At 39.5% G+C, this 10935-nt stretch overlaps 1 protein-coding gene across 1 annotated transcript; it reads right to left on the minus strand.

Annotated features, from left to right (window-relative positions):
• Nucleotides 1-818: 818 nt before the first annotated feature.
• LOC140933658 (major facilitator superfamily domain-containing protein 6-like) lies at nucleotides 819-6860 on the minus strand. The gene is made up of 2 exons (XM_073383260.1): nucleotides 4845-6860; nucleotides 819-2477 (listed from the first exon to the last, which is right to left on the minus strand). The coding sequence occupies exons 1-2, from the start codon at nucleotides 6412-6414 to the stop codon at nucleotides 2206-2208; spliced, it is 1842 nt and encodes a 613-aa protein (XP_073239361.1). The 5' UTR covers nucleotides 6415-6860; the 3' UTR covers nucleotides 819-2205.
• Nucleotides 6861-10935: the final 4075 nt, after the last annotated feature.

Below are 10935 nucleotides of genomic sequence, written 5' to 3' on the forward strand. Positions count from 1 at the left end.
TTCAACATTTATGTTTACGCAATACTCTCCATACATCGCCTCTCTGTTATTTGCGCGCGTAAAATTCGCTTGTGTACGCACGTAAAAATTACGTGACGGTACTAAACCACCTTAAGACTCGGAGTGTTTACAGAAAACGCGAGATTCCGGTTGAAAATTTCTAAAATTAGAAAACAAGCTTAAAATAATTTTTATGGATAAAGCTGAGATGAAATTGCTTATTTTTGTCTTGAGCAGAGGGGAAAAAATGGTCACGTGGTACTAACTTACGTTTGCCGTTCGCTGTAAACCGGCGCAATTCTCGAGGAGCTTGGGGAAATGGGTGACGCGAGAGAGAAATAGGGGAAGGAGGGGCGAGGGGGTCTTCAATAAGGTATACAGTCAACTCTTTCTTAACGGACACCTCTATAAGACGGACACCTCTGTAAAACGGACACCTAGAGTTGGTGCATGCTTTTCTTTACTCCCCTTATTTGACTCTCTATAAGACGGAATTCTCTCTAAGACGGACACATAGCACTGGTCCCACAGGTGTCCGTCTTAGGGAGAGTTGACTGTACAGTCAAATCTCAGTGCTGTTTTGCTCACTCACCCCACCTTGCGCTGCTCACCATTACATGAATATCAAACAAAGGGTCTTGGATATGAAAGACGGTAGATAAATGGCGGTGTATTTTCCCAACTGTAAAATCAGCCTCGCTTCTTTTGTTTTATATTTTCTGATAGTAGAAGCCGGGGGCGCCATGTGAGCACCTGAAGTTGACTAAAAAAATGTCAAGTAGAATATGAGAACAAGGAATTTTAATACTTGAGTCACGATCCATACGTCAGCTAAGCCTTTCGTTTCTCTAAAACTCCTTAAATTATAAATATAATAAAATTCTTTAAACTGATTGGCTATAAGCAGCCCTGATTTCACGCAGCATTTGTAAGCCAAAGATATAATAGTACAGTACGCGTCATGCCTAACTAGATCTAAGTAATTAAAGTGCGCGCCATTGAGAGTGCGCGCTCTCTTTTTAGTTTTTCTCGGTCTTGTTTTCTCACGTCCAGCAAAAAACTCTCAAAAGATGTTTTGTTCTAAATTTTCAAAAAGGCTTAACTTTTCTCATATTTAATAATTTATGATTAATTGGTAACAGAACTTCGTGTAGTTCAATTCGGTCTGTAGTCGTACTCGTGATTTTAAAAACAAATCGGACTCCCCGCTACGCGGTAGTGGTTCGATTTTTTTTTTAAATCACTCGTTTTATTTATACATAGTTGATTACTCAGTCCCGTTACCATTTTTTATTGTTCACAAATGACACAAACGGGTATGAAGAAGTGTTGCATGTTATAGCTCAACATATTTTCATAAATGGCAGGTCTAATCTCGTGCCATAAATGGCAACCAAGGGCGAATATTGTCTTGACCAAACATAGTCCTAAAAGCATTACAATTTATAGACATTTATATTTGTTCGCCCCAAGTAAGAGAATCCAAGACAGTCTTGGATTCTGGATTACAAGCCTTGGATTCCAGATTCCAGTTACTGGATTCTAGTCTTTGTCAGTGGTACTCAGATTCTGGATTCCAATCGTCATTGGGATTCCAGATCCTTTGAGCCGTATTCCGGATTCCAGAGCTAAGATTCCGGATCCCAAAACCAAAAATTTACAAAAAGATGTAACAATTTATACACCAGAGTGAGACGACGAGCATCCCAGTCCCCGGGAAACAATTGTCAAGACTGTGAAACACTCCTGCAAAACGGCGCGCAGACATTGCTAATCTCGTACCTAGATCTCACTCTGCCTTTCGGCCGTGGGAGATCTAGGTACGAGAATAGACAGCCGAGAGATATAGCACGCGAATTTTAACTGGTTTTCTTATCCCCTCGCCCCTCGAATACTTTTTTTGTATCAATTTTTCGGGTTCACAATTCTACAATCAAAACTGAGGTGAAAATAAATTAATTTCTGCCAAAATAATTTGTTACTTCGTGACTAGAAAATCTTATCAGTTCATACCCATAAATGTCAACAATCCCAAGAGCAAGGCTCCTGCGATCCACAATAAATATAATTTACTTGCAAGTACGTACACTTACTGATTACACCAAAAAAATTGAAAAAAATAATTTTCCCTCAACACAATAGCGTGTTGTTAACCGGATTGATTTCAAAATCTAAATTAATATTACTTCTTTTTTCGTTCAATAATTATTTCTCATGATCCACTTCATCCTTCTCCTCGCCCCCAGTCTCCTGATCCTGAGGCTCAGATGGAATCTGCGAATACCAATTGCTTTTCTCGTAAAAGTTGTTGACGGCGAAAAACAGAACAAGGATTACAAATGATAAAACCGACTCAAGACGAAATGTCATTCGTGCACCCATTACATGAACCATTGTTCCTCCCAGTACTCCTCCTACTGCCATCCCTAGGCCCCAGTACACTCCGTGAATTATGCCTTGGATTGTCGCTCCGGAACCTGGAAACAATCAGAGTATTATTACGTACATACTGCCCGTTTTTATACTAAGGACGTCTGAACGAACTTGGGCAAACATTTTGTTGTTCGTCTAGTTATGCGTCACTGGTATAAAGACGGGCATAAGACGCATTATGTGTCCAGACGAACTACCTTTCGTAGTGCGTCGTTCAAGACGTATTTCGAAGGATAGTTCATCCAGACGCATAATGCCTCTTGTGCCCGTCTTTATACTTGAGACACATAACCAGACCAACTACTATGTTTGCCCAAGTTCGCCTAGACGGACAATGCGTCCTTAGTATAAAAACGGCCAGGATACGACGCAACCAGTCATAGACGTACGTCGGTACGTTTATATATAACTTTGCTTTTCATTTCAGTTATTTAACAATTATTGAATGAGGCTGAGCCGTGATGTGAAGAACTATGCAGATCGAGGAGAATGTTGGCCGAGGTGGATTACAGCCTCCGAGATCAGCATAATTCTTGGCATGATACGAAAGCCGAATTCACTACTTGTTATATTATTCATTCAAAACATTTCTAAGTTCTTAACAAGCTTACCTATTCGTAAAATTTCTTCGAAAACTTTGGCCTAATTCAGGATATAAGGTTTCAGGATATAAGCAGACGTTTTTTCTTTGAGATACTCCTTAAAAAGTAGATAACATTTATTCCTCTTCTCCCAGTTTTAGTCAGAAATTCAGCTATTTCGTCTCCGTGAATGCCATTCTTTTAAAGTTCACTGTTGCCCAAGCAGCCTCGTTTTCAGGCAAACTTGCGAATATGGTAAGGGACAGTTGGTTATGAAGAATTGATTAGCCGGGGGATTTTAACCAATCAGAGGCGGCGAAACATTTTGAATGAATAATAAAGTGAAGCACAGAATAACGTGTTGTCGGTGAGAACATCAGTTTTCGAAAAATGAAAAAAATTATAACGGACTGCTTGTACTGCATTAAACTTATTATGTACTGAAGTTTTTGATTGCATGAAAATGGATATATAACTAAAAAAATGGTATAAAAAGAAGTCAAATTATCATCATGATTCGCCAGCTAAAAATGGCGACATTCGCATTTTAATGATTACAATTGTATTCCTAATAAAATACAACCGTCTACCTGTTTTTCGTCATATTCTCAAAGTATTCCAGTTGTAAGGGCACGTTAAAGCCAGGCCAAAGAGAACAAATTATCAGTTATTAGAACTTATCCATCTGCTTGAGTTTATTTGTTCAGATCCTCACTATAGAAAATGGCCTTTATAAACAAACATTTTTCTTTTAGAAATGTACGTGACCGCTAATGCTTTAATAAGTGTTTTTTCATATGCAAGCCTCATCTGAGTGGCTGGTTATGATTCTGGATTAATTGGAATTTAATCTATTTTTTAACCAAAGTGGATTTGGATTCAGTCTGGTTTTGATGTTATTCGGACGAAATAGCTTTCGAAAAATAAGAACGTTTTGTGAATTAAAAAAAAAAGAAAAGAAAACTAGTTTTCCATGCCTTAAATTTATGTTGAATTTCTATAGTCACAAAGGTGACAAGCTGGGTCTGTATGGTGGTACTGGAATCCATGGTTATCAATAAAAATTTCGCGATGACTCAACTATTAGTTAACAGTTAACTTAACTGTCCGTTCATTTCATTTAGCTGTGAGATTTTGTTTTAGATCGCAGATCTCGATCGGCAGCTATCAGAAAAGAGGCGTCATTTCTGAGCTGGTAAATGAAATATTGGCCAGTTCGTAGTTGTCGGATAAACCCTGTCCAGCTCGCCTTGACTTTTTACAAGTATGAGTCTCTCTACGGGTTCCTGCGGACGTCGTTTTCGTCGCTCTTTTTCCATCAAATCGTCGGTTTTCAACGAAACCGTTGCTTGTCAAGAATCGATTTGCATAGTAAAGCTACTATAACGAGCACGTTCAACCGCGACAGCAACGACGGAAACAAGAAAATAGAAAGCAAAAGGTTGAATATGCAAAACTAAAAATTCTGAACGTGCAGCAGTTTTTTTGGCAGATTTCTTTGCGGTCATCGCCCCATTAACGTTCTTGAACCTGATTGGAATGGCAATGCGATCGCCGCTATTACCGCTAAGATCGTTTCATCAATAGCGATCTTCGAGACTTTCTTTTCATCAGAAACACCTATAGCACTATAGGGCGCGATCCATTCAACCAAAATTCAGACCGGTCCTACCGGGAAAAGAGGACCACCTCAAAAGGTGGACTAGTTTTTTCGAAACTTTTCCGGTTGGACCGAACTGATCCATCGAGTTTTGGACCGAAATTTCCGGAAATTTTGGTTGAATGGATCGCGCCTATAGAGTGTTGATAGGAAAACCAACCACGCCTTACCTGGTTGTGGGCCGACGTATGCCACACTTGCTGTCCAAACGCCTCCGTATGTAAATCCTTGCAGAGCCTCTAAAGGTAAAACCCACCAGGGCTCTTTCAGGTAAGAGTATAGCAGAAATCTCAGCCCATAGCAAATCAAGCCTGTATAAAGTACGGCATCGTGACCAATCCTTTGCACAAAGTAGGTTGCCATGAAAAACATGACCACCTCGGACAAGCAGTTAACAGCCACGATTAGGGTGAAGAGAATTGGTGTGCCACCGATGTCTTGAAGGAACCAAAACAGAAACGATAACTGGAGGCTGTGGGAGAAGCCAAGGAAAAGCAGCGTGAAAATAAATGCACCGTTTTTCAGGTTCCAGAAGATCTTCACTCCTCTCCAGAATTCGCTCTCGGTGGTTGTCTCGTGTTTTGGTGGTGCAGATGGAAATCTGAAGAAAAGCCCCACGAAGAAATCCAGAATCATCGACGCGGCAAAGACATAGAAGCATGGCACATAGTTAATACTGTCTTCGAATGGACATGAGTTGAAAGCGGTGACAACTGCACCGGACAGGAGAGACCCTATTCCCCATCCAATGGAACCAAAAAGTCTCTGTCGGCCGTACTCGTGTTCGCGTCCGCTCAGAATGCTAAGCGTTCCACTGTCCGTTAACATGGGAGCCGGTGCAGCGATGAACTCGCCGAGAAAGACGATCACAAGTAGTGTGATAAATATTGTTTGGTTATCTTTCACGCGAAAGTCATTTTTCATGTTTAGCTTTTCGCGCCTTTTGTTTTTTGTCAATATTCTTGATTGCTTTTCACCAGGCAACTGCCGCGGCTTATCTTCATGTTTGGGCTCGATTTCCTCGATTATTTCGACCTCGCGAATTGTTCGAGAACTGAGTGGGTGGTAAACTTCATCTGATTCCTTTTGAAATTTCCTTTCCATGTTATAATCAACAGAATCCACCATATTTTCCACATCACTTGAGAGTTGGGACGCTGTGGTCTCATTAGACCAACTTTGTAAAATATTTATTTTTCCTCTACTCGTGAGAACAGGTTGTCCATCTCGAGAACCACTTTCGGCTTCCGGTAAACCACTTCGACGGGAGGAACGATCGGTCGACGCATATCCTCGTGGGAAATTATGGCCATTGAAGCTGAAGTTCGTACCGTTGTTTGGCTCGGGGTAACATGGAAGATTAAATGGCGACACGATACTCTGGGAGAAATGGGCCACAGCAGTTCCTAGAATAGAGATTAGAAGAATCAACTTTGGTCTGTTGCATATGTCGGTAACCATACCCCAAAGAGGAGAACACAGCATCTTGACAAACGGACGAACACCGAGCAGGATGCCAGACTGACGAGCAGAGAGCCAGAGCTGCTTGTAAAACACACCAAGATACGGAAGGAAAGCGCCGGTCGCCATGAAAAAGAAAAAAAAGGACATTTTCGGCACGACCAAATCTTTGTCCACCGACCTTAAGATCCTTTTTGTTATCCTGGTTGATTCAGCCTCGAATTTCTGGCATTGTGTCGAAGGGTTGTCGTCCTTTGGTGTCGAAGATGCCTTTTCCATTTCTCGCGTACCTTCCCAATCAACAGTAGAAAAATATACTATAATCTGCCTAACCGGCCGACGATCAACTTGATCCAGAGCTTTCTGAAAATTGGTTCCATGTTTCGAGAATTTCTCGAACTTTTCTCTCGCACCCTTTCAGGTGCTTGTGCTGTTAGTCAATCTCAGTTCTCGACTTCACAACGCGCTTATCTCCCAAAATTATTCGCATGGATCGGAGCAATGACACGACACCCAGACCTAGCTAATATAATCTGAACCACTTTAAACCACCTTGGTTGCAATGTCAACATCTCACACTGACTGCTTATTAGCTGCGAAATTCTATTGACGTTTATATATTCATGGACATCCCGAAGACAAAGCGGCGAGCGATGTCAATTTAGGTGAGTGACAATCGTGGTGTCCTTAAAAGCCTCATCAAATAATCGCTTAAGAATTTTTCGCGGTTTCCATTGGCATCGCTTTTCACGGCAAAACGCGTTTACAAATGTATTGATTCGACAATTTTTTTTTTCCATAAAGAAACACTTTCCATTGTTCCACTCTCTTCTGGCTTGAGGTGTATGGAAAATCAAAATTGAATAATCCTTTTTTTCGATTGCCTCACCGAGGCAGAAATGGAAAAAAAAAACAAAGCAAAAAATGGTCATTTATTATGCAAATGTAACTTTTTATCGCGAATATTTGATTTTTCCCTGTTATTGCATAACGTTAGTTTATTTTGGTTCATAATTTGGGGGTTGTTATAGCAAGTCATGGGAAAAAAACTGGTAATAGTGTTTTTCGAACCTTTCTCAATTTTTCCCATCACGATAGATGAAAGTGGAACATAATAAACTTGCGCATTCAAATCCACCCTGTATGATTTACAAACTTAAAAAGATAGCCCCATGCCGTTGTTTTGGCAGCTGGAAAGAAGAAAATTTAAATTCTTAACACCGGCCGCGCCTATGTTTTAATATTTAAAGAACTCTTCCCTTTGAAAATTCTACTCAGTACTCTTTAAGTTGCAAATTTCCTTTCCACTCAAATTAAAAAATAAAATTGCGATTTACCTCAAAACTTCATGTCCTATGTCGGTGTAAATAAATACCGTAGCTAGGCAACCATAAGATATCAAAAACCTTGTAGCAAATAACACAATGCTTAGTTTGTTTTTACTCTAAATCTAACATATGCATTGCTTAGATTATTTTTTCAGTTGGACAGAGGCTTTGGGCACAACTGCCAGTTTATTGACCCGCTACCGTCATCTCTGTAATTCTAATTCACGCACGTTGGTACACTTTTTTGCCCGATTCTGTAAATGGCATAATAGTTTCTACATCTTTATATATATAGATAAGCGTTTTTGAATTAAGGTATCTTTAAAAAGCACAAAATTTTAACTCATTTCAAAGATAAAATCATAGAAAAGTGAAGATTACTGTAATTTACATTGATTTGCAATTATGCATTTGCAACATAAACGTATCTTAAAGTTAATCCAATTTTGCCTTATAAAGCATTGGTCACCCAACTTGCTTTAGTTCTTGATCTCAGCCGCGGCAAAGCGAAGATCATGATCATATCTAGCAACTGCTTTAGCAGGAAAAATAAAATGATAATTTGCAGAAGCATTGTGACTTTGTAATGTTGGAGCAGAAATAAAAAAGGAAAAAAATAATAAGGACTCTCGTTATACGGAAAAAGTTTCTTTGTAACGAAAATAATCTGTGGAATTGTAATTCTGTTGGGTAAACAGATTGGCTTCCTGTTGTTTCTCCTTTTGTAAAATTGTGTTATTCTACGCCGGACTCTCAACCGTGGTAAATTTTATTACGATGTATAGTACCAACAGAAGCAATTGAAACCTATTTTTCCCTAATTATGTTTATGTTAATAAAAAAATATTACTTGGAATTCTGCGTTGAAGCTCTTTGCAGACAATTGATTTAACATCGTTAATTTTTAAAAGGATTCACAATATTGAGGTCACTATTAACACTAGAATGCTTATAAGCTTGAGTCACTGGTGTAATGATGTTAACTTTTATTTCACAGAATTTCGCCGATGTTTTATTTATGGCACGCAAACTAGATCATCTTGACTTCATAAAGATTTTCACCTGTAATTTCATAATGAAATTGTCGAAATAATTAGCGCATTTGTCCTCCTTAAAATCTAAGTAAAGCTATAACTCCAATATTTTTATTATGGAAATCGATCGCAACAATTTTCACAAATCTCAACTACCAAACCTAATCAACGTCAATGATTTGTCTAGTGATTAATCTGAAACAACAGTCTGAAACTGTCTCCTTATACGTCCTAATACACATCTTTTTATTCAGTGTTTATAACTGTCTTCTTCCCAAGGTCAGATAGTCAGTTGAATGCTCGGAGCATAAAATCTTAGCTTTTTCAGTTAAATAGAAGTTTGGGTCATGTTCGCACTATCGGATAGATTTTGCGCCGGACGAAGACCATTCCAGATAGGGTTTCTGTTCACACATGCTAATAACAGTGTGATTCGGCGACATTTCTGTAATGGAGCGAAGCCACACCGATCTCTAAAGTTGGGAGTCATATATGGGATAGGTTTTCATACTTTTCTTGTCGGCAAGAAAAGCTATTCGGTATAGGAAGGTTTTGAGCTTGTGAGTTACGATTGATCGGCATGTAGCAAACTGATGAAATCAAACGAAGTAAAAACCAAACTCATGTCCGGGAGCCTCAACACTGTGTCGAGGACAGTGTTAAAATATCAAATGGAACGCTAAGTCTTGACGTATATTCCAAAATATTTTTCAATATCTGGTAAAACTAACAACGAGAATTTCAAATAAACCGCATGCAGACTGAGACTAGATCGAGCTAGATTTTGAAAATTTTCGCACCATCACCGTTAATTAATACAGGTAAAAATAATTTTGAAGGGATGTGTAAAATTTCTCAGCCCCGCCTGACCACATATCACAGTGAAAACTACAATTTTCCCCTTTCAAAAAGGAAACGATTAATAAATAAAATAGAGAGTTCGAGAGAAAGGAACCACTCAAAACAGTAAAAGCAATGCTTAAATTCGCCACCACTAATAAAAAAACATTGATAGGATATTGCATGCAAACGGAAAGAAAGTACGATAGGTATGGTCTCCACAGCTGTTTCGCACCGTCAGGAAACCGTTGACGAGTGTTTAACTTTCCTTCATAACCCTGACGCCCGAGTTATAAATCATTTGTCAGATTTGATTTCCACTGTCGCGTAATATTTCCGTGTTTACGTGCGTAGATGAAAGCAGAGGCAATTTATGAAAGGCTACGCGAAAACGCAAAAGTTGTGCAAGGTTCAAATTTTAGGTATAGCGTAACCATCCATACATTGTCTTTATTTTATTTACGCGCGTAAAATTTACAAGCGTTCGCATATGAAAATCAAAGGTAGTGGAAATCCATCTTTACAGTCAGAACCTATCTAACAGTTCTTCAAATCAAGAATATATTTGCGGGGAATATAAAAATATAAGGGGCACCAAAAAGGTTGTTTAAACTGACAGTATAGGTTTGCTTGATTGTGTCTACAAAATCCTCAAGTCATCGATCGATCGACCAACAGAAGAAAAAGGTCTCCAAGCCGTGTGTTAAAAAACGGACGCAATGTCTCAAAAGCGCTGCTCGCGGGATGTAAGCAGCGCTGAAGATATCTTAGATGAGTACAATTGAATATTCTTCAAAGGGTGACAGTTGTAATGTTCATTACCTTAGATCTTCACCTGTATTCGTGACACTTCATCGATAATATGAAGATAAAAGAAAGGAAAGAAGAATAGAAGGAAGTAAAATATTTATGCGTAGATGTCGTCAGGAAAGGCAAAGCTTTTCACGAACATCTTTTTAACGGATTTAGCGACCGTAACACAAGTATTTGTATCGGTCCACAAGAGAAATATCAGGACACTGCGCCCATTTAAGTACACATGCACCACTTTTGACTAGCTTTTGTGTTGCCAAGACGAGATCGAATTCAGGTTTACATTCTTATAATTTATTTAGCTCCCACAATTTTCACCCTAGAAATTTAGTCTGATTTTCAAGATATAACCTGTAAATTCAAATATATCCCTTGAATTTTCAAAATAATTCTTAAATCAAGGTTTTTGATCCAAATTGGTTTAACTGTTGCGTCAGTTTGCGACTGAGACGAGATGGAGTTCGACATAGCCTGCGAGCAATCTCTCCTTTTTGGGCAAGCGAAGTGAGCTTTCACCGCTCGCTCGCGCGTTCTCGCCAGACTCACTTCACTCACCCAAATAGGAGAGCTTGCTCGCAGGCTAACTTCGACAACGCCTAGAAAACGAGCGGTGAAGCCAAACCAGTAGCCTGCATGCGTAGCTGGCGGGAATAGCGTGGGAGTGCTGTATTGTTTTGGCGGCGGAGCCGCAAGAAGGGTGGGAACCCGAGTACCACTGGCACAAGATTCCCGCCAACTGCGCAGGCTACCAAACCAGCAACGGGGGGGGGAAATGAGTTGTGAAG

Source organism: Porites lutea, chromosome 4 (assembly GCF_958299795.1).
Source record: "Porites lutea chromosome 4, jaPorLute2.1, whole genome shotgun sequence".
Lineage (NCBI taxonomy): Eukaryota > Metazoa > Cnidaria > Anthozoa > Scleractinia > Poritidae > Porites > Porites lutea.